General features: G+C 43.6%; 2 protein-coding genes across 13 annotated transcripts in view; both read left to right on the top strand.

Annotated features, from left to right (window-relative positions):
- USP19 (ubiquitin specific peptidase 19) overlaps positions 1 to 4522 on the top strand; it is a 52720-nt gene extending 48198 nt beyond the window's left edge. For 11 of the 12 annotated variants that reach the window (XM_039326579.1, XM_039326576.1, XM_039326578.1 and 8 more), the window contains one exon: positions 334 to 1882. In XM_039326579.1, coding sequence (XP_039182513.1) covers positions 334 to 552 — 219 coding nt within the window. In that variant the 3' untranslated portion in view covers positions 553 to 1882. Of the gene's footprint in view, positions 1 to 333; positions 1883 to 3314 lie in introns of those variants that run through there. The other variant, XM_039326580.1, reaches the window with a different exon arrangement.
- Positions 4523 to 8316: 3794 nt separating this feature from the next.
- Positions 8317 to 27655, top strand: part of LOC120300502 (sodium- and chloride-dependent creatine transporter 1-like) — a 35190-nt gene continuing 15851 nt past the window's right edge. The window contains exons 1-8 of the mRNA XM_039326650.1: positions 8317 to 8499; positions 13121 to 13224; positions 19180 to 19428; positions 21541 to 21672; positions 23588 to 23843; positions 24391 to 24523; positions 25458 to 25592; positions 26332 to 26435. Of these exons, the coding sequence (XP_039182584.1) occupies positions 8489 to 8499; positions 13121 to 13224; positions 19180 to 19428; positions 21541 to 21672; positions 23588 to 23843; positions 24391 to 24523; positions 25458 to 25592; positions 26332 to 26435 (1124 nt within the window). The 5' untranslated portion in view covers positions 8317 to 8488. The remainder of the gene's footprint in view (positions 8500 to 13120; positions 13225 to 19179; positions 19429 to 21540; positions 21673 to 23587; positions 23844 to 24390; positions 24524 to 25457; positions 25593 to 26331; positions 26436 to 27655) is intronic.

Genomic DNA, 27655 nt, shown 5'->3' with positions numbered 1-27655 from the left:
TCAGGCAGAGGAAATATATCGGCTGTTTCAGAAAACTGGCAGCGTGAAGGGCAGGCTCTCTGGGATAGCCGCATGCAAGCGAGATGGGCAGCTGTACAAGTCAGATCAGTGTTTCCCAAACTTGACAATTTTAAGGCATGTGGACTTCAACTCCCAGAATTCCACAGCCAGCAATGCTGGCTGTGGAATTCTGGGAGTTGAAGTCCACATGCCTTAAAATTGTCAAGTTTGGGAAACACTGAGTCAGATAAAAGAGGCAGGGCAAAGCATGGGTGATTGAGGGGTTTGCTATGATGTTCTCCTCAAGTGCTGACGCAGGTTTCCACATCGCAGGCTTCTCTGCTCTGGCAGGAACTGGAGGCTGAAGAGGATGCTGCCAGAAGGCTGATGAGGAACCCTTGGAGGTCTGGCAGCCAAAGGACAAGAAAACTCAGCCCAGAGTGTCCTGATGAAGGCCATGTCCGATACTTTGTCCTGGGCACCATGGCGGCCATTGTGGCACTCTTCCTCAATGTCTTCTACCCGCTCATCTATCAGACTCGCTGGAGGTAGCGGCAGTAGCAAGGCAACCAGAGGGCGGCAGCCAGCTTACTGCAGTGTTGTCCTCCATGGCATCTTTGTAGCAAAGTGGCTAGGATGCCAAGTAGCACAAGATGAAGCCCTAATGTCAGTCCTACGGTGAAGGCGCCAGGCCCAATGCCCTTTTCCTCCAGTTGATTGATTACATGGATTTACAGTCACAGGAAGCTCTCACTTCAGCAATTAGATAGTTGGTATTTCTCTGGAATAATTCTTTCCTCAATAGCTCTTGAAAACTATGCCAATCTGAATCAAGGGCTAAGCAAATGACTGTAGTTCAGTAGAGTCTGCAGATCCATAAATATTTTCTCCATAATGATGTGATAGTAAGATTGACCTGACTGCCATCTGCCCCGATAGAATTCCCCAAATTTGGCTGACACCAAGATCCCCCGAGACGGTTATTGCAGGACTGATCATTTCCCCAGTTGGCCATTGGCTCCTTGTTTGAAGGAAGTCAAAAGATATTTTTAATGACCATCTCTTCCTTTATTGAGGGAGGGAGGAAGGATGCATTGTTGACTTTTCTAAACATTGGTGGGTTAGATTTCCTTACCATGATATAACCAGAGAGTTCAGTCTCCCCTGTTTTTTAAAAAAGCATATTAGATATTTAGCTAGCTATGCAATTGTATTTGGATATGAGTGTAAAGGAACACTGTTTTCTCCTCCTTCTCCTTCATTACCTTGCATTTTGCTTCTGTACATACTTTTGTGGATGCTTGCGTGCCTATTTCTGTGCATGCATAAAGTAGAACTAAAAGTAAGGGGTTACTGTTGTTTGTATTTTAATCTGGCCCTGCAGTCTGAGATATAAATGTCTCTTGTGCCTTCAGACTACCGGCTCAAATAGCTTGATCCCGGTCCTTGGCTTTAGCCAAGAGTCAAGAGTTGAGAACTCATAAACCTAGAATGAGTATAATTCTTTGTTTCATCCTTTTGTTATTTTTATTAATATTATTCATATGCAATCTAATTCTTAACATCTTTACGTATTCTTCCTAGCAGTAGTTTCAGAGAACCTTGCAGATTCTTTGGGGAAGGAGAAAAGATTTCAGGTTAACTGTTCCTGATGGCCAGTATTCTCGCTGTGTCCCAAGGAATGAGCAGTAACTAACTATAGCAATGCCAACAAGCAGGAACTGGCCAGTACATAGATCTGGTGGGAACCTTTCCATTTTGGAGAAGGGGAGCCCCTAAACTGTCCTCCACTGGCTTGGTGAACGAAAAGTTAGCATTGTGCAGAGGAAAAACTTTCACTGTATTTATTTATTGTATTTAATAAAAATCAAGGTATTCTAAACTCTCGGTTGATTCTCTTTCTTTCACTGTCCGCTGCTTTTCCATTCAGCAGCCACTTTTCTAAAAGCAACAGATTCTCCCATCCCCTTTGGTCCCAGGCGTATTTTTGTATTGACCTCTAAAGTGCCGGTGCTGGTGAAAGAATAAGCTGTGCTCCCTGCAGCAAAGGAAAAGCTGTAGAAATAATAAGGTGCAAGAGCATTCAGCGCTAGGAGAGAACTTTGTGTGCTCTCTGATCTTGTGGCAGCTCAGAATTTGTTTTGTGCTGCTGTGAAATTCAGCGAGGATTTAAAACGAGAATGGGAGCCTGCAGCAAAGACTTAATTTCTAGTGCTGGGTGGTGCTTTAGATTGGAAAGCAGAAAAGGGGGGTCTTTTTCTGTGCTTCTAAAAAAGTTGCAGCTGCCTTAAGGAGTGAATAGGTTTTGTAAGGCTATGAATTTAATGGCAAAATTACTCTCGTAGGGGTTGCATTTGCTCCCCCGAGGACTCCAAAGGCTCTTTTTGCTGTCAAATCAATAGCATTGCACTCCTTATTAATTACATGCAGGTGATATCTCAGAAAGCAGATGGGGAGGCATTTGGGGGCAGAATCCCTAAGAAGAATGAGCTGTCCATCCTGCCCTAGATGAACAGGAGAAAGCGAGAAACTAGAGAGAAGAAAAGGAGAGCAAAATAGGTGGGCACTCCCCACACATTCAAGTAGTTTACAAGTTGCTCTGCCCACATAATGGAATGTGACTGTTGACCCCAAGATGGTTCTCTTGTTTTAACCTAAACAACCAAGTTTGCTTTGCTTTTTTGATTTAAGAACTACAAAAATGCTTTTAAATTGTAAAGCTGAATGGTTTACTGGATTTTACAGTCAGTAGGTAAAGTTTTAGCTATTTGCTCTTCTCTGCTAGTAGTAGAATATCTTCAGCATAAGAGCTAATTTGTATAATTCATTCAGATTGCCTCACTCAGTTTTTTGGGCTGTAAAGTTCCTTTGGCATAGAGTTTTCCAAATTGTGTAGTGTAGAGCAGACAACGCTAGATTAATAAGTGATTATGCAGGAGTAGTTACACAGAAGGGACTTATTGGTAAGGTTGTGGGTGTGTCTGTGTGCGTATGAATATACAATACAAACTGAAATTAAGCTATATTTCACAGACAAATTTCACAGGCTTCTAAATAATAGTCCGGTCCTTTTTCTGGAACATCACACATCTTTCAAGACTATAATTATTTCCACCACATTCTGTTTTAATACAAGCGTAACTTAGTTTGATACATAAAATATGTACTTTGTGGCTTTTGATCGTTTCAGATTCCAGCGGAACAAAATGTTTTCGCTTGATTCCCTCTGTGGGAAGAGGGGGAAGAAGACAAATAACTTTGGTGGATCCTCTGCGGTTGTATCGTTTCTGTCTAATCCTTTGTTCTATTTGCAGGGCATTAGCTCTCCCTCCTTCGGATCCAGCCTGACCGCCGATGTTGCTCCTGCCCTGGCACCAGAAGGGGTTGCAGAGCACCCCGCCCCATCCTACAGCAACATGGAGGAAATTGACTAAAAAGCACGGTGTGCTGGAGGAGGGCAGTGTACATACGAAGGCTTGGTTTTGTGGCTTCTCCCACATCACTCCTGGCGCACCCCTGCCGTGGGGAGGAGGAGGAGGCGCTGCTGTGACCCTTTTTTTTTTTTTTTTGAGCACACAAGCACTTTCTGCTCCACCCCTGCCTCACTCCTCTCCTGCCAGATGGAAAGTTTCCTTTTGTGTCCCCTTGCCCAGAGGCTGCTGTGTGCCGGCATGCAGGGGGAAAATTTTGTGAGCCCCAGTGCAATCCCTGAAGCTCCCGTTTCCCCCCCCCACACACACACACACACCCTTTCCCTCCAAGCTCTGGTTAGGTTCATCCTGCGCAGAGAGGCAGCAGATGCGCTTCCACGTGCCCAGCCTGCCCCGCTGTAAGCCAAGGAGGGAAGGGGCCATCGGTCTCTGCCCCTAAGAGGCCTTTCTCCCACTTTGCCATGCCACGGTGCCTGCTTCACCAACTTCCATGCCCTCTCTGCCCGTCCCTCTGCTCTCCCGGGTCGCCTCTTCTGAGCCTGAGCTCAGGGCACCATCTTGGCCGCAGAATCAACCCGGGGGAGAGAAGCAGAGCGCCCTCTTTCTCTCTCGGTCCCTTCACCAGCATCGTGTAATCTGTCAGGGAGAAAAGGAGGCTGGTGGTTGGCACCTGCTATTCCCCTCTCATCCTTTCACAGGAGCTCTGGAGCTCCGGCTACCCTTCTCCCATTTGGCTATCTTCAGTCATTTCGGATTATTATTATTATTTTTTAATCCCTCGCGGCTTCCTTGGGTTGAAAAGCCACTGCCAGCACTATCCCTATTTAAGTATTTGGCTCCTTCTCCCTTTCGCCCGCCCTCGGAATTGCTGTAACCAAATGAGGCTGTCTGGGGCCTGTTCCTGGGAAACCTTTGTCTTGCTCTCCGTTTGTATAAAGTTGGTGTTTGTCTTGGGTCCTGAGCCATTAAATTCTACTTAATGACGCTTGTTTCTGTTTTTGTGTGCATTATGTCTGCTGCCATGCCACTCTGGCATAGATTACCGGCCAGGTTACCAGGGTAGAATTAATTACAACCAGAATTAAAACTTTCGTTCTTTCTGTCTTTTTGGTACGTTTGATATTCTTAGCCAAAGGAAGGGCTGTAAATCAGGGTTTTCAGGATATCCTTGTTCTTTTTTTGTTATGAACTGAATGTGTTTCTGCTACGTGCTTTGTTCCTCTATGTGTATTTACAGCGCTGAAAAGAAAGCAATAGTAGTAGTTAAAGGGATGGACTAGTACAGGGGCGGCTCAGAGTCTAAAATCTGTCTTCAGCCATGGAAACTCATTTGTGACACAATTAAGACTCAGTGGTTGCTATAGGAATGTAATGTAAGAAGATCCCTATTGCCTGCAGCTTTCGGTTGAATGGCCAGGACATAAATATACCATAATCTCCGGCGTATAAGACGACCCCCGATTTGCATGCTTTAGAAGGTCGTCTTATATGCCGGAAAATACGGTAATCAATAATATGTTGCCTATTTGCAGTAATGAAGGTGTACTTTTCTCCATATTATAACATGGAATCTTAACCCAGCCTTAAACCTCAACACATTGTATTATGGTACAAGATTTAATTCAGGAGTGTCGAGTCTTGGCAACATTTAAGATCTGTGGACTTCAGCTCCTAGAATTCCACAGCCAGCCATGTTGGACACCCCCAAGCTGCCATCTTCCCATTCCTTTCTTAGCTGCTTCTGATTTCCAGTAATTCTAGCTAGAAGCATTAGGATTTTAAAATGGGCTGAGGAGAGAGTGACTGGAGGGGAGGAATGGAAAGAATGGATGATATTTGAGTGGGTGCTGTTTTGATCCTAGATACATATACTTTCTGTTTTGCCCACACTCACTTTCATCCATATAGGGAAATCCATCAAATGCAGGTACCCTGTTTCCCCCAAAATAAGGCTGGAGCTTATAATTAATTTTTGCTCCAAAAGATACATTAGACTAGAGCTTATTTTCCTGTTAGGGCTTATATTTGGGAAATACGTTACTAAATGTGTCCGTTTGGCTGATGATCTTAACTGGCACTTATTTTAGGGCTTATTTTCCATTTCGGGGAAACGTGACATACTATAAAGTGCTTGAATAATGTTAACTGGAAAACATTTCCCCATGATTTATGGAAGGAGCACGAACAATGCAAGGTTCTTATCTTTTTTTTCCCTTGCCTTCTTATTACAGAGCACAATGCACTAGAACGTAAAAGAGTTCCCATTCTCCATAGCCATTGTGATCATGTCTGCGCGTCCCAAAGTCCAAAATTGCCAAATTAGCTAACATGCTTGAAAATACCTTTTTTCTTATTTAGTAACAATTAAACTTCACATAGGGACATGTTTGTGGGGAAATACTGTTTTTTTTTTTAAAAAAGTATGCAGAAGTTTGGACAAATCCAATGAAGGAATAAAAAGAGGCCTTTGTTTAATAAAAAGTAAAGATTCGGAAGAGGCTCTTATGGGTATGCAAATAGGAAGACTAGAACTCTGAAAATTTGCCACGCTATAATTTATTAAGAAAATTACTATCTCGTAAGTCTAACCGATTTCCTGAGTACTTCTACGAAAGGCTTTTCTTCAAGTGACCTGAGTCACTTGCAGAATCTAAGTTTTGTAATTTTCTATTTGTAACCCCATTATTTTTGCTTTTTTTTTTTTTTTTTTTTTGGTTTCCCTGCCCCACAATGTCTCCTGATTAGTCCTCTGATTGGCACCATCCCCAATGTACATTTCCTGCATTAAAGGCAAGGTTTAGAGCAGCCTTTCCCAAACTGGCACCATTTCAATGTGACATAAGTATTCCATTGCCCTTAATCAATATGGCTGGCATCCTAATACTGTATGTGGCTTCAAAAGAAGGAAAAACTAGCAGTTAAAGAATTGGGGGAAATTAGATGGAAGCTGAATAACAGTGAAGAAAATAGGCCTGTTGGGTTTTGCTACTTTGGAAGTTATGAGAAGACTTCACTGCCACTCCGGTTATCCATGATGGCTCTTAGAGATGACTATTAAACCTCGCTTGAAAACACCTTAGGACAGTGGTGCCGAACCTATGGCACGTGTGCCAGAGGCGGCACTCAGAGCCCTCTCTGTGGGCATGCACGCTATGCCCCGGAGATGGCAACCGTCCCTCTTCAACCAGCCACCCGCTAACTCGTCGAGGTCCCACATGGCCGGATACATCCCAGCACGGGTGGTTTCCCTCCCCTCCGTCACATCCCTCCTGGTCTCGCGTGCTCTCCTTTTCCCGGGCACGTCCCACTGCATCACATCCTCAGCTGTCAGCTATCCGTCCAGCTCAGAGGCGGCTTCTCTGAACTGCTGGCGGTGGGCTACGGAGCCCCAGAGTGCGCCGGTCGAGGGGCCGGCAGGCTGTGGCTGCTGATGGACACTGTCGGCCCCCATGCGCTCACTGGCCTCTGTGTGCGGGGGCCGACGGTATCGGGCATCAGCTGCCCCAGCTCCTGCCTCACCTTGCCCTGCAACAATGACACCCTTGCCTTGCCTTGCCTTGCCTCGCCTCACCCCTCAGGACAAGCCTCCTGCCCACCGTCTCACCTGCCAGAGACCCCCTGGATTTCCCCCACAGGCATCCCTCCCCACAAGCAACATTGAGGTGACCACGCCCACCTTGGCCACACCCATCCAGTCTGCCATGACCACCACAGCCTCGCCCACCCAGTGGGCCACACCCACCTGGCACCGGGCAATAAATAAGTGGGTTTGGGGTTGCAGTTTGGGCACTTGATCTCTAAAAGGTTCGCCATCACTGCCTTAGGAGAATGTGCAAATTTGAACAGAAGGATAGTTATTGGGAAACTGGGAGTCATATCACTCAGAAGATTTGAGGATGCCACCATTGGACTCCTGCTTTGTTACTCATGTAACTTGTCCTGCCAAACACCCTACTCTGCCAACTGAGATTCAAAGGCTTAGTGCAACAAGGAAGTAAGAGACTGAGGGTTTCTCCTTCCCCTCCACAGACAAACTTGTATGCCATCTGCCAGAGTTCCTACAAGATGCTAGAGCCATCGCTCCACAGGAACAAATGGGGGCATGCAGAAACTTTATTTGTACAGGTAGTTCTCAACTTATGACCACAATTGAGCCCAGAATTTCTGTTGGTGAGAACTTTGTTAAGTAAGTTTTGCCCCGTTTTATTACTTTTTCTAGCCACATTTGTTAAGTGGAATCACTGCAATTGTTAAATTAGTAGCACGGTTGTTAAGTGAACCTAGCTTCCCCGTGGAATTTGCTTGTCAGGAGGTCGCAAAAGATGATCACATGACCTTAGGACACAGCAACTGTCAAAAATATGAACCAGTTGTCAAGCATCCGAATGTAAATCATGTGACCGTGGGGATGCTGCCAGTGTGAGAAATTGTGATAACTCACTTTTTTCAGTACCGTTGTAACTTCAAATGGTCACTAAATGAAGTTTTTGACTACCTGTACGACGAAGTTTGGTGCCAGCGTTAGTTATGGGAAGCAGGGGCTGAGTCTTCATGTTGTGCAACTCCAGCTCCTCTGGCTAGTTTATGGCTGAGTGCATTGTGTGGGCCCAGACCCTGATACTACAAGCAGGAGGTCTGCCAACTTTGCATGGAATGTCTGCCCTGGGAACCTTCCCAGAATCCCCTGCCACACATGGATTCCTCAGCAGAACAGTCAAGGCAGCAAGTCAATTCCTGGAAGCCCCAAAATATGAAAACTGCCCAGCACCACATCTTTGGGCAGCACCCAAGGCCTTTGTCCGCGCCTGTGGTTCTCACACATTTATCTGGCTACCCTGTGATACATTGTGTTTGGAAGTTAGCCACCAAGATATCCTTGGCCTCTTTTCTTCGGACAGCCAGATCAACCCGTAGCCCTTTTCTCCCCCCACTCCCAAACCATGGGCTAGATTAGTGCTCAACCTAGAGAAGGAGCTGTGTCTTTGCCCCGTGAATGTGGCTGCTGCCTGTTACATGGAAACGGACCCTGGAGTGGATGTATTTGCTCACTGGACACCATGGCAACAGGGTAAGGCATCTGTGGGAATGTGCTCCTGGTCAAAATTCCCCCTGAGCTGTGGGGGAGGGTGTGGGTGATATGGGCCACTGTTGCCCTGGCTGACAAGAAACAGGGTTTGTTGTATGTATACAGGTAATCAAATGATGCTGCCCAAATAGACCTTCATTCATGGATTGCTTTTTGTCCTCCACTATTAATGAGTTCCAAGAATCCCCCAATCCTCTGCAGCAGCAGCAGATTTTTGGGAACTGAGATATGGAGAACTGTGCTTAAAGCACTCTTTATAAGGGCCCTAGAAGTAGGTCAGGATAAGTAATACAGGAAGAGGCTACCGGATGAGATTAAGCAATACAACTTTTTCTAAGGCCTCGGTTCCCCTCCCAGTTATGAGGCCACAAATGTACCCAACAATCTTTAATTCCTGTATCTTCCATGGTGTCGCCTTCGAGGGAAGGACCCTGACAGGATGGAAAGCTTTTTGTCAAAAAGACAACCAGAGTGTTTCGTCATTGTAATGCAAGTTATAGCCTCTTCTATATTTATTTATTTATAAATCACATTTAGAAATCGCCCATTTCCCTCAGAGAAAGACTGGGCGGCATAGAAATAAGATATGAAAGCCTAAAAAACACATATATGTATGTATGTATGTATATATATATACATATATATATATGTGTGTGTGTGTGTGTGTGTACATGTATATGTATGTGTATATATATGTGTGTATATATATATGAATATGGGCCATTTAGTAGGAGGGAGAGGGTGCAGGACGGGATGGCACACGGGGGCTATGATCTGAGAGAAAAGGAGGATTGGAATGTGGCTCGGAGGGGATGGTTGGAGGAACTAGAAGGAAGCAGAAAACAGCAACTACTGTCCATGACAGACAGAATCACAAATGGGAAACTAGTGAAACATGCACTAACTGCAAGGAAAGGGGAAATACCCCAGCTAATTTTAGAACTAGCGAGAAAGACACACGTAACAGCACACGTAGAAAGGGTGAGAAACAACTACACCCTAATGCAGGACACACACTTGGATTACAACGCACACAGTTGGGACCTATGACACGATCCAAGAGCCGAGTGAAAATGATTGGAGGCTGCATATAAGCCCTTCCAACGACTGCCGTTTACACCCTGATGATGTCAAGAGCTCTTGACGAAAGCTAGGTTTAGTAAATAAAAGTTTTAACATTTTTAACTTTTGTATAATTTTATTCTCTTGGTGTTCAACTACGTTTTTGCGGGTGTTTGTATGTAGGTCTTTGGTTATTCGGGTTTTCTCCCGCGTAAAATTGGAAGTGTCTTGGCGACGTTTCGACGAAGTCCCATTCGTCATCTTCAGGCTGGTGTTTTCAGCTTCGTGCTTCGAATATATATATTATGTTAAGAGGCAATTAAAACTAGAAATAAATAAAATTCAAAGTTAAAAAGGTGGGGGCGGGCGGGCTCGGAAGCACTAATCAGCCTTATGGCTGCATGCTCCTCTGAGGCCCCCAAATGATCCCTCAGAGCCAGGTCTCCAGCTATTGTGGAAAGTGAAATTGGGGGGTCAGCTTCACCTCGGGGAGGGGGGAGAATGTCTCAAAGGGGCATCCAGAGGTAATGGCAGAGAAGGCTCTCTTCCTGAACCCCACCAGTCAAACTTTTTTAACTGAGAGGGTCCACAAATCACAACATATACTGCATACACAAGACAAGGAGCTTGCACTGTGATTACATGTCACTGCTTTCATTATTCCCCTCTCCCCTTGCCCCCTCTTTAAATGCCTCTGTGCCCATTCCGTGAGAGAGTAAGGCTTATATTATTAGAGGAGAAAATTTGTAGTTCAGGGTTGAAATGAGGGGTTTCAGACCTGAACTTGCTTGTTTTCTTGTAGACGTTTCATTACCCAAACTAGGTTACATCATCAATGCTAGTAGGAAGAGGCTCAGATGATCCAAGGTAAAACTGTGCACTTTCCTTTATTCTCGCACTGCCCAAAGACAGCCTTAAGATCCATCTAATCAAATATGTTTATCACCCATTGCCTCGGAAGAAAACCGGGGACTTGGTAGGGACTACCACAACAGCCAATTTTTTTAATAGGTTTTATTAATTTTTTAAAATTACAATCTTTAAAGCTTAGTAAACAACATGTTGTCTGGGTTCACATATTTAACAGCAGCCAATTTCATTCCAGTGCAATTCTCTGCCAACTCAGAGTTGGGTGGGTAACATGACAAATATGTAATTGAGGAAAGGCCATCCATTACATTCATGACTAAGATGTAAGGATTCTAGCTCAGCAATTTATAATAATTTAATGGATTTTTACAGCAATGATCGGGGTCTATTCCCAAAGTGATATCTTAATTTATTCTTATTTTCAAGAGCTCACTCCCTTCAGTAAAATCTGTCCTAACATCCCTATTTACCTGAATTGTTTCTTTCGTGTAGCATGAAATGGGGTACAGAATGGTGTCTAGCTTTAAAAACACACAAACAAAAAATTATGAATCAACAAGGAGTTTTAAATAAATGTCAATAGCATACAATATAAAGGACTTTAACAGAGCCCTGGAGCTCAAATAATCTCTTGAAATCCTCAGTACTGAATTTGAAAATAAAATGCCCAAATTCCTGAATAGGGTCTGGGGAGCCCAGTTGCTAGCTTTGTTTGGGTGTAAACAGGAGTCACTCCTCTTACATCAAGACTACTAGGTTTTAATCTTTTCCAAATGTGGCACTTCAGAACGTTTTACAGGCAGTCCTTGACTTACAACCACTTGTTTAGTGACCGTTCAATGTTATAATTGCATTGAAAAAAGTGACTTTCAACTGGCCCTCGCACTTCTAACTACTGCAGCATCCCAGAGTCTTGTGATTGTCATTTGAAACTTTTCCAGCCAGCTTCTCACAAGCAAAGTTAACCTGGAACTAAGGAGAAACTTCCTGACAGTGAGAACAATTAACCAGTGGAACAACCTGCCTCCAGAAGCGGTGAATGCTCCAACACTGGAAGTTTTTAAGAAGAGATTGGACAGCCATTTGTCTGAAATGGTGTAGGGTTTCCTGCCTGAGCAGGGGGTTGGACTAGATGACCTCCAAGGTCCCTTCCAACTTTATTATTATTATTATTATTATTATTATTATTATTATTATTATTATTATTATTATTATTGAAAGAAGACATTCCCTTAACAACCGTGTATTCATTAACAATTGTGGCACTTTAATTCACTTAACCATGGCATAAAAAGGTCGTAAAATTTGGTGTGACTCACTTAACAGCCATCTTGCTCAGCAACAGAAATTCTGGTCACAACTGAGGTTGCAAATTGAGGACTACTTGTCCCCAGGAGTAAACTCAAATTACAGAAAGGTCGATTTAGACACTTAACAGTTTTGCAAATTCACTCCCAACAGATGTGCTCTAAATATGCTAGAGCAGAAATTTTCTAATTTTCAGGCAGCAGCATTAAAAAAAAAACTTTCTTACTCTCAGAGCAGTTATGGAAATTATTTTTTTATAGTGCCTCCAACTTGCAGGCATGCTGTATTTCTTACTAGAACCTTGAAATTCTAATTTTGGCATAACCTAGTGTGTGAACTAATTCCCTGAATTCTTTTATCAGGTTTAGCTTAGTTTAGTTTTAGGTCACAGCCATACCCAATTGCTATACCCAATACACAAAGCAGAATAACCCAAATTACAGTTTAGCTTGCTGCATGAGAGAGGTCTCAGAGCGGGAGCTGAGACCAGGGATTGTGATTTGGAGAATAGAGACGACTCACGAATAGTGCACACCAAAGTTTATCCCTGTCTCCCTCAAATTTACTTTGTTCCAGTAAAGTAACTTTCTTATTGCTGTTAAACAATTTGCAGTTAGGAACCTTTGCAAATTCCCTAGAAAACAAGTTATTAGTAGCTTCCTTTAGATTCCCTGCCTTTTGTCATCTAAGATGGCATTTAAAATTTCTCAGCAGATGCAAACTTAAAAACAACATTGAGGAGGGGCATCTATTGAAATCACTGTAATTAAGCAGGACTGGCTATCCCAGGAAAGTACTGGAAGGTGATTCATTCAGTTATCCCACTCAAAAACTCTTTGTTTTCTTTCCTTTTCTCTTTCTCTGTTTTCTTGTTCTGCCTAGCTTCTTGGAAATAAAGAATTCCCCTCCTGTAGCATTCAACACCTTTTTATTTTGCTCCTACATTTAGGGTGTAAAGGTCTGCGTCTTGCTGCCTATCAAGCCCGTCTCCACCTATCTAGCTCCATCCTAAAGCATCTCCATGGTACCAGTAGCAAAGTGGACTCCATTTCCCAGACTGCAGCAGGCACATTAGCTACCAGAAGCAGTAGCCAATAGGATGCAAGCTGGGAGGGGAGAAGGAGCAAATGCAATTGCCTTTCGCTCTCCATTCTCTTCAGAGCAGCAGAACTCAGAGCCAGCGCTGAGGATGGAGCACATGCTCAGCCTGGCCAGTGCTGCCTGCTTCTGAGCACAAGGCCCTGCCCAGACTCTCACCCACTGCCCGTTTCCCTGGTGTAAATCCCCATCAATGAGGTTCTTTCGCCTCACCTTCAAGTGCTTTGTGGATTGCTTCTGAGACTACATCCTGATTCCCACCCAGACCCAGAGCCAGCTTTCCGATCCAGCACCCATCTCAGTCTTCCATCGCAGAGCCCTGCCACCAGCCTCGTAACATGGCTCCAGTGTCCACCGAAACATCTTCAGGTAAGGACCTTGCATGCGAGAGAAGTAAGTGCTGTGCTGAACTCGGTGAGGACACAGAGGGGAATTCTCACCTGTTCATCCTGTGGAGGCTTTGGGGAGGCCACGATGCTTGCCTATTGTGTGAGGAGAAAGACTTTGCTCCCAGGGTCTCCTGGAATGCATGCAGAGATCCTGTGGTGCTTCTGTGTCAATCTGCCCAAGTGAATTCAGGTAAGGAATGCAATGCTGTATGTTAACTTGAGAAAAAAAGTTAGGACAATAGTACAATAGCCATCACACCTTCCAAAAACTGCCACTCTGTGGCTTCATCTTCAGGTTCTTCGTATTAATGGCTAGGCAAGATCAGCTATCCCCTGCTGAGCTACCTAATCTAATGAAAAGAAGGACTAGGGGTAACCTGATAGCAGTGTTCCGATATTTGAGGGGCTGCCACAAGAAGAGGGGGTCAACCTATTTTCCAAAGCCCGAGAAGGCAAGGCAAGAAACAATGGATGGAAACTAAGCAAGGGATGAAGCATCCTAGAATTTAGGAGAAATTTCCTGACAATGAGAACAATAGACTAGTGGAATAGCTTGCCTTCAGAAGTTGTGGGTGCTCCATCATTGGAGGCTTTTAAGAAGAGACTGGATAGTCACTTGTCTGGAATAGTATATGGTCTTCTGCTTGAGCAGCAGGTTGGACTAGAAGACCTCCAATGTCCCTTCCAACTCTGTTATTCTGTTCTGTTCTGTTTTCTTTCTTTTTCCCTCTGTCAGAAATGCACATCTTTGCTCCATATGGGTCAGCCATCCTTCCTTGCTATTTTTACATTCTGCTCCCTCGTTTGCTGGGGCTGGGATAGTTAGGGATCCCTGGGTTTCTTTTTTTTTTTAATTAAAATTTTTTGCAATTTTACAATAAAATCCCTCTCCCACTACCTCCCTACCCTCCCAGAAACCCTCCCGGGATCCCTGGGTTTCTAATACCCTCAAATGTACTCTCACACTACAGTTTCTCGCTGAGCTTCCTAATAAGCTGGGAGGAGGGATGCTGATGGTGGCTGGGGTAATTTTACAGAAGGATGATTGGATTTGGCATGGAGGATGGCGGTGATTATTCCAGGCTCGTTCATCTAGAGCCAGTGGGGTGGAACTCAGGGGATGTGGTGTGCACAGTACAGTAAAGCTTTGATACCTCAGGGGTACACAGTGCTCCAATGCCCGGCACAGCTGGTCCTTCCAAGTTGTGTGAAGCTAAGGAAAGGAAACCTTTGGAGGTTCTGGGCATTTAGCTCCTTATAAGGCAACAACTCAGCAGGAGGAGAAGAGGAGGGGTGGGAACTTGCTTATATGAAACATGCTACACCATCCCTCTCCAGCTACCTTCTGCTGCTTCCTCCATCTCCTCCCCGATTCTTTCCTGAAGAAAGCAGGTGCTTCTCCATGCCTAGCCCAAGAGAATGGCCATCTGCAGAGCCAGCCAAAGAGCATCCAGAACCCCAGAAAATGGGGATTAGCCCAGTCACATGTTGGGCCCAGGCGGCATGTGAGCTGTGGGGGAAGGGGAGCCAGACAAGGAAAAAGGGCTTTGTGTCTGGAGCGTAGTCTTGCTCTGCCCACAACTCTTGGTGTCTTTGTTTTTGTCCAAAGCACATCCCTTTTCCTTGGTTTTAGAGATGCTCATCGGTGCAAAGAGGATTACTGTCAGACTCTTTTTTGGGGGGGGGGGGGCAAGGCAATGGAAGAGCCTGGAGAGCAGGCAAGGGAAATTGGCACCAGGAAGCAACTTGTTGTGATCAGGCTACTTAACCTACAAGAAAGGACTCAGCATTTTGTTAATATCTTTGCGTCTGACTGGCCCTCTGTTTCCTGGATGAGGAAGGGGAGGGGCGATTCAGTTTGTCTTTGTGTTACGAAACACAAATCTTGAAGAACCACAGCCACATCTCTAAGCCTCCCTCCAAGTCCCGAGGGGAGAGTTGAGAATCACAGGGAGTTGTGTGAAACAGCCCAAAGTACAATCTTGAGCAGATGTATGTGCAAGTACATTGTGAGCATAGGAACTGCTATGTGAGTTCATGTGATTAGTGCTCTCTCTCTCTCTCTCTCTCTCTCTCTCTCTCTCTCTCTCTCTCTCTCTCTCTCTCTCTGTGTGTGTGTGTGTGTGTGTGTGTGTGTGTGTGTGTGTGTGTGTTCAGCATCATTGCCTACTGGGTGACTCACCACCCTGCATTGTGACATCAAAATTGCAAATCTCTAAGCAGAAAGAATGAAATTTGGTGTCTGCATTCCAAAGGTTGCACATGACATGAAAGATGCCTGCAAAATTATTTCAGCAATTACATTGTCAAGTGATTTCGGCAAGGTACGGCCCTCAAAGGAACAAGGAAGCAGGGACAGGCCTCAAATGCTGTGATGCCAAGAAAACTCCTGGGAAGGAAATAAGTTATTCATTTTTATCTAGGGCAGCGGTTCTCAGCCTGTGGGTCGCGACCCCATTTGGGGTCGAACGACCATATCACGGGGGTCGCCAAACAACGCAGTCTGCCATTTTTTCCCCCTTTTCCTTAGCTGTGCTACTCCCTTTTATTCTATCGACTTTTGAAAGCCAATAGAATTAGACTCTCTTGAATATAGTCTAATTCTATTGGCTTTCAAAAGCCAATAGGAATTGTCCAGGCTGTCTCTGCCCTGCTGAGCCCGCCAAAAGTCCCATTCTGCCAACGGTGCTGCAAGTTGTCTGCAGTGAAGGCGAGCTGTCTGGAAGCTTCCACCCCTCCCTGCTGAGCAACTACTAAAAATGTAAGTAAAAGAGGGCCAGGGGTGGGAGGTGGGAGGCCGGCGGGCGCAGGGAGAGTTGCTGGCGCGCGTGGGGCCCGGCGGGTGCCTTACCGTCTCTGCCGCTTGCCAGCTACGCCTCGGCCGGCGCAGGGGGTGGCACCACGCATGAGCGGCGCTCCCAGGCAGGGAAAATCCTCGACTTACGACCGGTTAGGTAGTCCTCGACTTATGACCGGTTGGGGGTCGCAGCATTAAAAAGGTTGAGAACCACTGATCTAGGGGCTAAAGGATGGGCATGGAGTGCTCATAATATTGATATGTGCAAAACATGTTTTCATGCATGCACACCTCCCTCACAGGTTTATGCAAGTCTTTTACCTGTTAAGTGTTTTCCTTCACACAGCAGAGCAAAAAGCAAATGGCAGTTTCATATTGGAGTCCTAACAAAAATTAGCATGGCAACACCTGTAAATGTACTGAAAGAAAAAAAATGGGTGGTAATAATAATAATAATAATATAATGATGATGATGATGATGATGATGATGAAGTTGGAAGGGACCTTGGAGGTCATCTAGTCCAACCCCCTGCTCAGGAAGGAAACCCTATACCATTTCAGACAAACGGCTGTCCAGTCTCTCCTTAAAAACTTCCAGTGTTGGAGCATTCACCACTTCTGAAGGCAGGTTGTTCCACTGGTTAATTGTGGTAGAATGGAATCTGGAGATCTAACCCTTCAACTTTTGCCCTGCTGCCAAATTATGTGGTTTTCGCAGCCCTGCAAAATCTAATAGTAATAATAATAATAATAATAATAATAATAATAATAATAATAATAATAATAATAAAGTTGGAAGGGACCTTGGAGGTCATCTAGTCCAACCCCCTGCTCAGGCAGTAAACCCTATACCATTTCGGACAAATGGCTATCCAGTTTCTTCTTGAAAACTTCCAGTGTTGGAGCATTCACAACTTCTGGAGGCAGATTGTTCCACTGATTAATTGTTCTGTCAGGAAGTTTCTCCTTAGTTCTAGGTTGCTTCTCTCCTTGATTAGTTTCCATCTGTTGCTTCTTGTCCTGCCTTCAGGTGCTTTGGAGAATAGCTTGACTCCCTCTTCTTTGTGGCAGCCCCTGAGATATTGGAAGACTGCTATCATGTCCCCCCTCGTCCTTCTCTTCATTAAACTAGACATATCCAGTTCCAGCAACCGTTCCTTATATGTTTTAGCCTCCAGTCCAGTCTAGTCAAGAATAGGCTTTGTTCTGTTGATTTTTATCTAGACAACAAAATGCTATTGAACGCTAATTTAAAAAGAAACATACTTTATGGTTTGTTGTTGTAATCAGCAATCTGAAGAACATTGGTTGGGGCGGGGGGAACTGGTTTTGCCCATCCAGAATACTTGGCAAGGTTGCCATCAGAGTAGCTTTTGCAGTTTATCTGTAAATTCCACCCCCCCCCCAAATGAAACCGTGAGAGAAGAGCAGCCTTGAATCTTTGGCAACATTATTAAGAAGTGTTATACAACAGGTGCCCAAAGCCTAGACTATGATCCCTGAGCCCTTCAAAAATTATGGTTAAATCATTACTTTTAATACGACGGAAATACACAAAGAGTAATTCTGTTCAAATAATAATAATAATGATGATGATGATGATGTTGGAAGGGACCTTGGAGGTCATCTAGTCCAACCCCCTGCTCAGGCAGGAAACCCTATACCATTTCAGACAAATGGCTGTCCAGTCTCTTCTTAAAAACTTCCAGTGTTGGAGCCTTCACAGCTTCTGGAGGCAGGTTGTTCCACTGGTTAATTGTTCTAACCGTCAGGAAGTTTCTCCTTAGTTCTAGGTTGCTTCTCTCCTTGATTAGTTTCCATCCGTTGCTTAATGAAACCAACGTTACCTTTTTTTGCCATGACCCCAATCCACTTTCTGGAACGTAGCCCTGACAAGCCTCAGCAGCCCCCACCAGTTATAGAAGTTGTTAAGGACAAATCCCACTCTTGCATGACTTAAATCAAAGGGGTAAGCCACTTATTTGAAGCAGCAAAATGTCACGAGCCAGTTCTTTTGTCCGCGTTAAAGAATGGTTGTTTCATATTAAGTGATGCAGCACACATCACATTAGGGAAAAAAATTCTGTGCCTCTTCTGTAGCCATATCTGCCTTGTGGGGTAATATTGTTTCCATGGCTGGAGGGGTGTTTAAGAAAGCCCTTTAAAATGGGGCTGTTTCAACAGATCCTGAGCTAGCGTGATTTGTGACTCCACTTTGATCTTGGGATTTTACTCCTTGGTTCTTGATGTTTCTTTCCCTGTTACAGCAATAGAGTTGCTTATTTCAGTTTTCCACACATTTATTGTTGTAACCACCCAGAGTCTCTGTAATAAGAGAGATGGGCAATTCTTAAATACAGGTGTTCTCGACTTATAACAGTTCATTTAGTGACCGTTCAAAATTACAATGGCATCGAAAAAAATGACTTTCGACCATTTTTCACACAACCGTTGCAGCATCCCCATGGTCACGTGATCTAAATCCAGATGCTTGGCAACTGACTCGTATTTCTGAGGGTTGCACTATCCCAGCATCACGTGATCACTTCTTGCGACCTCCTGACCAGCAAAGTCAATGAGGAAGCCAGATTCGCTTAACAACCATGTTACTAACTTAACAACTGCAGTGATTCACTCAAGAAAGGTCATAAAGTTGGGCAAAATTCACTTAACTGCCAGAAATTTTGAGCTCAGTTGTGGTCCTACGTCGGAGGACTACCTGTATGACTGATAAATAAATAAGTACGCCGTATGTAACCTGGACAATAGTGGCGGCTTATAAATTGAATTCGCCAATCAATAACATCTCTTTGTAAAGTATTTCTTGCATACTTGAAAGCTGTTGTGCATTGGCGAATCTTTTTTTTTTTTTAAAAAAAGATAATTTGTGGCCTGCAACGCTCCATGCTTCAGATTACTCCTTACCATTGTAACTTTCTCTTGTGTGTTTAGCCTTGTTGATAGCAGACATAGATTTGGAAGTTAATTGGAAGACCAAACGGTGGAGCAGAGTGTCAAGCACCTGCCCGCGATCAGCAGCCCTTCAGCTCACCAGCCATCAGCAGCTAGAAATGGTTGGGTTTATCAGCTTACTGGTCTTTCTCTCTGATTGACTAGCGGCGTGTCTTGTCTCCACAGAGGGCAGTGAGTGCTCAGAGGTAGCCGAACCAGAAAGTGCTGAGCCAATCAGTGGCCCAGGGGACTCCATCCTTGACGAGAGAGCCATCACTGTCCCTCTGGTGGTACCCATCGGGCCGCCAAAGCTGTCCTTTCCTGAGCGAGAGACCTGGACGCGCCAGATGGATTTCATCATGTCATGTGTTGGTTTTGCTGTAGGACTGGGCAACGTCTGGCGCTTTCCATACCTCTGCTACAAAAATGGAGGAGGTAAGGGGGTTGGTTGCTGTGGGGACTGGAATGTGCAGCGATGGGACGGGTGAGATGTAGTCACTCTGGGTGTCCAGGTAACCCCTGGACTCAAGGGCATCTCTGTCTTCGGCCTCAAGATCTATTTTCTTATACCCTCCCCCCCCCCCCGATACGTGGTAGGTGAATCCTGCTGCCTTTCCATCAGGTGGGATTAATCAAACTCAGACAATTTTTTTTTCCAGGTGGCAAAACTTACCAAGGTGAACTACATAAAAAAAGTAGGGCACTATTTGGTATCATCTTTTTAAGTGGACAAATGTTTATTGCACATACTTAAGCATCCCCAAAGTTTATGCAAAGGGCACTGTGGTAGAACTGCCTCTTATACAGAAAAATGCTACAGGCTACCTGTATTCTGTCCATAGATAAATTACTAGCCTAGTACTCAGAGTCATCTCTCTGTCTCATTAGATCACAAGGTTTGCCCTGCAGCTGAAAACTTTATAACCATCCCTTTTGTAAGAATCTGTGTTGTTTCTAAAAGGAGTAAAATGAAGACAGGCAATAGTTTTTAAAGAGAGAAAGAATGTCCTGCTCTTAACTCTGATAGAATAACATCCTTTGCAAAAGCTGAAACAAATAGCACAGGGACAATGTTGATGACACAAATACTAATTACCTGTATCTCTTTAACAAGAAGCATTGTCCACTTGTGACTTTACATCTCTGGGTTCTGGACTGTCTTGGACCTTATTCCAGATAGATGGGAACTGTGTGGGTTTACCCAATAGAAAATGAAAAGTGGTTTCTCTATATTTAGTCCCAAAGGCAGTCACCACCTCTGCCTGGATCAAGTGTATCCTTTTTCACTGAGGCTCTTGAGCCTAGAGAAGGCAACCAGAGAAAATACTTGGGGCTCACGGCCCCAATATATACAGGAATCTCCTTCTAGAATATGTCAGCAAATGTTTTTTTTTTAAATCTTATGCTGGCATGCCCTAAGGGAGTACACCTCTGACAGTAGATGGGAAGCGGGCAAAGAAGAAATTTCTAATTGGTTGCAATGTGCCTCACGAAATTGGAACAGGTCGACAACCAAAGAACTGGAATAAAATAATAATAACAAAAATAGCATATGAAAATGCTTGGGTTGCATCCAGAGGCATCTTGAAAATACTTGCAAAATCAGCAAGTTCTGAATAGTGAACTCTAGGAGTATTAAACTGATTTAGTGTTAGAATTACCTTTATTTTCCCCTGCTGTGAGGGACTAGATTCAGGTCTGTGCACATTCTTTTTATTTTCCCAGTTTAGATTTAAGAGAGGGAGGGAGAGGGAGAGAGAGAGAGAGGGAGAGGGAGAGGGAGAGAGAGAGAGAGAGAGAGAGAGAGAGAGAGAGAGAGAGAGAGAGAACACAGTCTGAAAGCATTCAGCTGGATTTTGACAAATAACACAGTGTTTCTCAGCCTTGGCAGCTTAAGGATGTGTGGACTTCAACTCCCAGAATTCCCCAATCAGCAATGGAAAATAGAAAACTTGTTCTAGCAATTATGCTGAAAAAAACGAGTTGAGCAGCTGCTGTTTAAATCTCATTTGAATTACAACCTGAATTTACAATACGAGGTGGATTTGGGTAACTCGCTATCTTTCAACCTCCCGTTTGAAAGAGGTTAACAATGTGAGACTGTCCTTCAAAGGTGTCAAGACTTTACGAATGTAAATACCTTTTAAACATTGCAAAAATGCCACCAATGCATCCAAGGATGCGGTTTACGAGGCTTCTCTATTTGTCTTAATATGCTTCACATGCAATAAGGAAAAATAAATCTACATCTTCCCAAATTCTCTGTCCTTTGAAATGTTCAAAAATGCACTGCAGCAGGAAAGGACTTAACTTTTTCAGATTAGAGAACAATGTCTGTCTTTGACAGCAAAAAAAAAAAATACCTGCTTGGCGGTATAATCCCATAGCTCATTCAAATGGAGAAAGCTACTAAAAGACTAAAGCAAGATAGCAACTGAGAGTGGGATTTGGCATTCCATAATTTCAGCACCACCACCAAAAAGACCCTGCAAACGCTTCCAGCTTCTTGAAAAAGGGACAGAGTACTGACTCCCTTTTTCTGTGCAGGTGTCTTTCTGATTCCTTACCTGTTGATCGTTTTCGTTGGGGGGATCCCTGTCTTTTTCCTGGAGGTGGCCCTGGGACAGTTTATGAAGCAAGGTGGAATTGCAGCCTGGAACATTGCTCCCCTGTTTAAAGGTAATGGCTTCGGTGACACTGGTCTCTAGCTTTCAGCCACCTACTAGATTCAGAAGTAGCGGGAGCTGTTGTGAAGATGTGTAGCAACAGAGTATTAAAAGCATGCGAAGTTGATTTGTCTTGCAGAATTTCATCTAAGAAAACGTTCTAGGCCAGGGGTAGGCAACCTTGGCTCTTTTATGACTCGTGGATTTCAACTCCCAGAATTCCTGAGCCAGCATGGCTCAGCTTGGAAACCTCTCCCTTTCCCTTCAGCATGGCTGGCTCAGGAATTCTGGGACTTGAAGTCCACAAGTCATAAAAGAGCCAAGGTTGCCTACCCCTGTTCTAGGCTATATTGCTACATCATAAAAAGTGACAAAGAAAGCTCTGTTCAAGTTACAGAGAACCAAAGAGCTTCCGTCTGTTTCTGTAAACTATTGTGACGGCTCCCTCATGTGTTACGATTAGGCAGAAAGGATAAAATGAGGGAAATCATTGGTGTAGAAGTTAGGGATTTCATTAAAGGCCATTCCTACTCTTCCCAAAAGGTCAATCTTGTTCTGCACCTTATAATGTAGTGTGTCTCCCCCCAAACATTCCCCACACCACATGCCCCCATTGTATTCTCTGGCAGCAACTACAAATCTAGCCCACAAATGTGAGAAAGAGCACAAGAGGGGGCCAAAGAATTAGTGGGTTTGGCGCCTTCTCTTGCTCCTCCAGCTATTTGAAGCCCAGTATACAAGGATTTTACCGCACTTTCAGTCTTTTCACCAATTTAATGTGGAAACTAATTTCTGAAGTTTGGAAACTTTGCCACAGACATTCTTGTGGAAATGGAAGTTTAGTTTCAAGCCATTGTTAGTTGGCCGGAGAGGAAGGAATAGTAGCTGGAGCTACCTGATGCTTCTTGCCAATGGCTCATTCAAAGCAGGGGACGCACAGGCTTGTGTGGATAGAGTCTTGCTTTGGTACCAATATAAAACTTCATCACAATGATGACAGGGCAGCCTCCTGGAGATAAGGTGATCATTTGGAAGGCAGCCAGTACATCACACAAGTTAATTTACACCCATGCTCCAAATGTGAACAAAGATATTTTTCTGCTGTTGTTTTTTCCCCCGCACACTCCTACTTGACAGCAGTCTTTGTATTTTCCCCAAAGCTGCACTATGTATGCATTTTGCCTTCCTGGCACTTAGGGCTGTTCTCTAATTATAAGAATGGCTGTGAGTCATCTACAAATACACTGAATATTATATTTGATCCAGAATTGAGTGATCCTTCAGTAACGTTTTCTAGAATTTACAATTATAGGGCTGTACCATAGATGGGATATGGAAGTCTTTAATATTGCAGTTCTCCAGCTTTTCCCAGGCCTAGTGAAAACAGGATACAAATGGGAAATAAACAATAACATGTATGTACCATATGTATGTACCATGTGATGAATTCACTTTTCCTAGGGGCAGAGTTTTGGGGGAGTTGTTGACATGATATAAACATAATCTGGACTGTCTGCTATATTGATTTTGCTTGAAATTCACATGGGAAAAGAAGGTTGAGGATAGACACAGGACATGGTTTCTACATGCAGCACTTTAAAATTGAGGAAAACAAGAGGGTTTTTTTTACCAACTTATTCTTGAGTTCCTCTCATTAAGAAAATCTAACTGGGGGGGGGGGGAAAGCTAGGGACAATTATGCTTACCATGTCTTTTTCATCTAATTTAATGTAAGAGCGCATTCAAAATATTTCACATTTTCTCCACATCCATTTCATGAGGTATAGTCCCTTCTACCATTTCAAGCTTCCCTACTTTGCTTTACTTTCATTCCACTACCATTAGAGATAGGGCCTAAGTTTGAGGGTGTGAAAGTCCATCAATAGATCCCCAAATGCCTCAAGCTCTAATCAGCTATTTCTCTCTAGGTTTGGGCCTGGCCTCCATGGTTATTGTCTTCTTCTGTAACTCTTACTATATTATGATCCTCGTCTGGGGTGTCTTCTACTTGGTCCACTCACTGACAGAGACGCTACCGTGGGCCACCTGTGGCCACTCATGGAACACTCCCCAGTGCACCGAGCTTTTTGGTTTGAGCGACTGCGGCAACAACACCCACAACGGCACCACCAGAAACTGCAGCAGCCTGGCTGACAAACGCTCTCCCGTCATTGAGTTCTGGGAGTGAGTGGGTGATAATGTCTAGGAGGCACATCTGGTGTAGATCTCCTTGGAGAAAGGCTTGGGGGGGGGGGAATCTGTGGCCTTTTCCAGTGCTACCAGTGCACACTGCCTAGATTTTTCTTCATTGGCCAGCCTGGCAGAGTTGCAGTTCAGCAGCTTCTGAAGGTCAGAGCTGAGGAAGAATGAGTTGAGGAGGCTTCTTGAAAGCCCAGTAGAGGGAAGGTCTTGTGAGCAAGATAGAAGGGAAACTACAAAATGGAGGGAAAAGAGGTCATGGAATGATTTGGATAAGAGGAACTCAAAGGCACCTGAGGCAGAAAATCCAGCAAGGAATTCCAAAATACTAAAAATTATACTCAATTAACTATTGACTACTTGCTTATTTTTAATGGTTTCACAAAATCTGAAATCTGTAAATCTGATCTGTCCTCTGAGCCAGGCCCATACATGAGGAGAAGCAAATAATTTCCCACAGAAGAGTTTCTCTCTCTCTCTCTCTCTCTCTCTTTCAGGCTGGGCCTTCTAATCTCCTTCTTCATTTCCTCAGGAACAAAGTGCTGCGTATTTCAGGGGATCTGGCTGATCCAGGAGAAATCAGCTGGCAGCTGATCCTTTGCTTGCTTGTAACTTGGGTCATTGTTTATTTCTGCATCTGGAAGGGGGTCAAGTCAACTGGGAAGGTAGTGTGTGTGTGTTTGTGTATGTGTGTGTGTGTGTTTGTGTGTTGTTTCAGCGAAAGCTTATGCTGGCGGCCATAATGACACTGAGTACAGGATAAATTCTCTAATAAGGATTCCATTATTTCTGAATGTTGAAATGCCCTGCTTTTCATTCTGAAACTGAGCAAGCTAAGTCTCTAGATTTCCTGGCTTTGGATTGAAATTGGATATCTTGCCATTTCTTCTTCAGACTTAATGGACCTCATACTTAACAATTGGGTTTTTTAAAAATCTTTTCAAGGAACTATTTATTAGCAAGGTAAACCTATTTCTACCTTGCTCTGACCTCAGTTTGGCAACAGTCATTATGTAAGAAATGCAGTGAAGGTAAGAAGAGGGTTGCCTAACCAATTCTTCATCATGAAGTACTTGCAAGCAAATGTTATTTGTATTTCCCGCTGGATTGTAAAGCTGCCTGCTGTACAAGTGTACATCATTCTTTGGTAGTAACTACAAACAGTTATTGAAAAAAAGAGGAGAAAGGGGTCCAAGGATATTGTTTCCTGAAAACTAATGGTATATGCTGCAATTTTTGTGAATTGCAGAAAAGGAAGTGAGCCTGACAGGGCTTCTAGCAGCCATAGATTAGTTTTTTTTAATTTTCATTTGATATTGTCTTTTTACATGCTTATGTTTTAACACAATCCTCATTCTCTATCCCCATGTTTCTCAATCTTGGCAACTTCTAAGATGTGTGGACTTCAACTCCCAGAATTACTCCAGCCAGTTACAAACACTCGGATAATAGGATAGAGTACTGTAGATAGCTACTCTATCCTATTATCCGAGTATTCATAACTTGTGACCCATCACGTCAAATGTAGTCTGGGATCCAGGTAGGGTGGTCCTCCAGCTATACAGTTTTGTAACTTCTAATCCTCTCATTGGCTGGCAGGTCGTTTATTTCACTGCACTGTTCCCTTACGTGGTGCTTATCCTCCTGCTCTTGCATGGAGTGACGTTGCCTGGCGCGCTGGATGGGATCATTTATTACCTGAAACCTGACTGGTCCAAGCTTGCTGTGGCTCAGGTAAGAATTTGGGTGGAATAATAGGAGCTAATTATGAGAAAGATTGCAGATATCTAATATTACACATATTAACGGCAGCAAGAATTGTATTTGCCCAACATTGGAAAAATGAAAATTTACCAACTGAAGAAGTACTAATTAAGAAAATTCTAGACTGTGCAGAAATGGATAGATTGACTTTAAAGATAAAAGAGAAAGAAGACTCAGTGTACTTTAGAACATGGGATAAATTCTATCAATGGCTAGAAAAACGTGTCCGAGGACAAGGAATATGATATGTAATTTTGAATATGTATTAGTAAGAAGAAGGCTATTGAGTGTTGGATTAACATATTGTTTATGATAATTAGCTATATCTATTATTTTTAGTTAAATACATGTACCCAGACATTATGCTGTTTGCTAAATATTGAAAATGTTATTTGGGAAAACCCTAACCCTACCCAAATCCGACCCTAATCCCAATCCCACCATATCCTTAACCCTATAAAAACTAATAAAATCTATACAAAAAAAAAAAGAATTTGGGTGGCATTGACAGAGAGAGATGAATGGGGAAAGTTATCATTGGGGGAAATAGTTGGGGAAAGGATGAGGCTGTAGTCAATGTCTCTACAGGAAACAAAGCTCTTGCATGCAACCATTGCTGCCCTCTAGTCACTGGTCAGGCCATGCAAACCGGGTTCTGCCCCCCCCCCCACTAGTGGGGTTTATACCACAGCTGTTCCCCTCATCCCAGGTATGGATTGATGCTGGCACCCAGATCTTCTTCTCCTATGCTATTGGGCTGGGAGCCCTGACCGCACTTGGCAGCTACAATCGCTTCCACAACAACTGTTACAGGTGAGATCCCACATCACATACAGATAATTCTGAGAGCCAACCATGGTGGTGAAATCTTTTGGAATTGTCTGAATCCTACAAAAAAATGCTGCCCCTCAAAAAATAATCTTTAAAAAGTGGTATTAAAATCAACTTAATCCCATTTTCTCCTTCTTCGTGTCCTTAAACCAGCATATCATTTAACAACACACTGATTTTTTTTAGCTTTGTGTGTTTTCTGTTAATTTCCATAAGTATATAATTTGACACAATGTGAACCCAATTGACACCCAGAGAAATCTCATTTCTCCACTTCCCTGACATTTTTTTTTTTAGTCCTTCAAGTTACAATATTGGAAGCGAAAAGAAGCAATAAGAGTGTAAGTGGTATACAATGATTAAGGATTAACATCTACTCCAAGGTTAGCAAAGGCTAAACAAATTACGCAGAAGACAAGACTGTGTGCAGTTATGCTTGATTTGCATAATTTAAATCAGTGTTTTTCAAACCTGTGTGGACTTCAGCATGCTAGCTAGAGAATTCTGGGAGTTGAAATCCACACATCTTAAAAGTTGCCCGGTTTGAAATACACTAGTTCAGCTTTTCTTCTTGCAGATTATGGGCAGGGCAGAACTGTGTTGGGATATATTTTTTGGGTGGGTAGAATGTAGCTGGCAATGAGCCTCTTTGTTAACATTGTCTCGGCTATCATTTTATCTCACTTTCTGCACACAAATATCTATACTCTGTAATATCTATGGAGATTCTCAGTCATCTCAGTCACGGTTATCCCAAAGTTTCAGGAGGCAACTGGGCTTTCTTGTTTTTCTTTGAAGATGTTTCGCTTCTCATCCAAGAAGCTTCTTCAGCTCTGAATGGATGGGGGGGGGGAATGGAAGGATTTATACTCCTTGCAGACAGCTGGTCACTTGCCTTCTTTTGGAGAGTCGTTGAGGCCATTTGGAGGTTTGCCTGTGTCCTCAGGGTGACCTGAGTAGTGCAAATGTATGTGGAGCCTTCTTAGCTGCAGGAATCCTTTCATTCCCCACCATCCAGTCAGAGCTGAAGAAGCTTCTTGGACGAGAAGAGAAACATCTTCAAAGAAAAACAAGAAAATCCAGTTGCACCTTTGGGATATATTCTGTAATCTTAATCAAAAGAGCAAGGCTAGAGTATTTCCATAATGTGTATTCGGTTGTGACCATGTATTGTGTGTGTGTGTTTTTTTTCCACACAGCAA

This window comes from Crotalus tigris, unplaced genomic scaffold (genome assembly GCF_016545835.1).
Source record: "Crotalus tigris isolate CLP2741 ecotype Arizona unplaced genomic scaffold, ASM1654583v1 scf7180000024342.5246164, whole genome shotgun sequence".
In the NCBI taxonomy this organism is placed as follows: Eukaryota; Metazoa; Chordata; class Lepidosauria; order Squamata; family Viperidae; genus Crotalus; species Crotalus tigris.
Note: the sequence above shows the minus strand (reverse complement) of the source record. Positions and strands in the feature narration are given on the sequence as shown.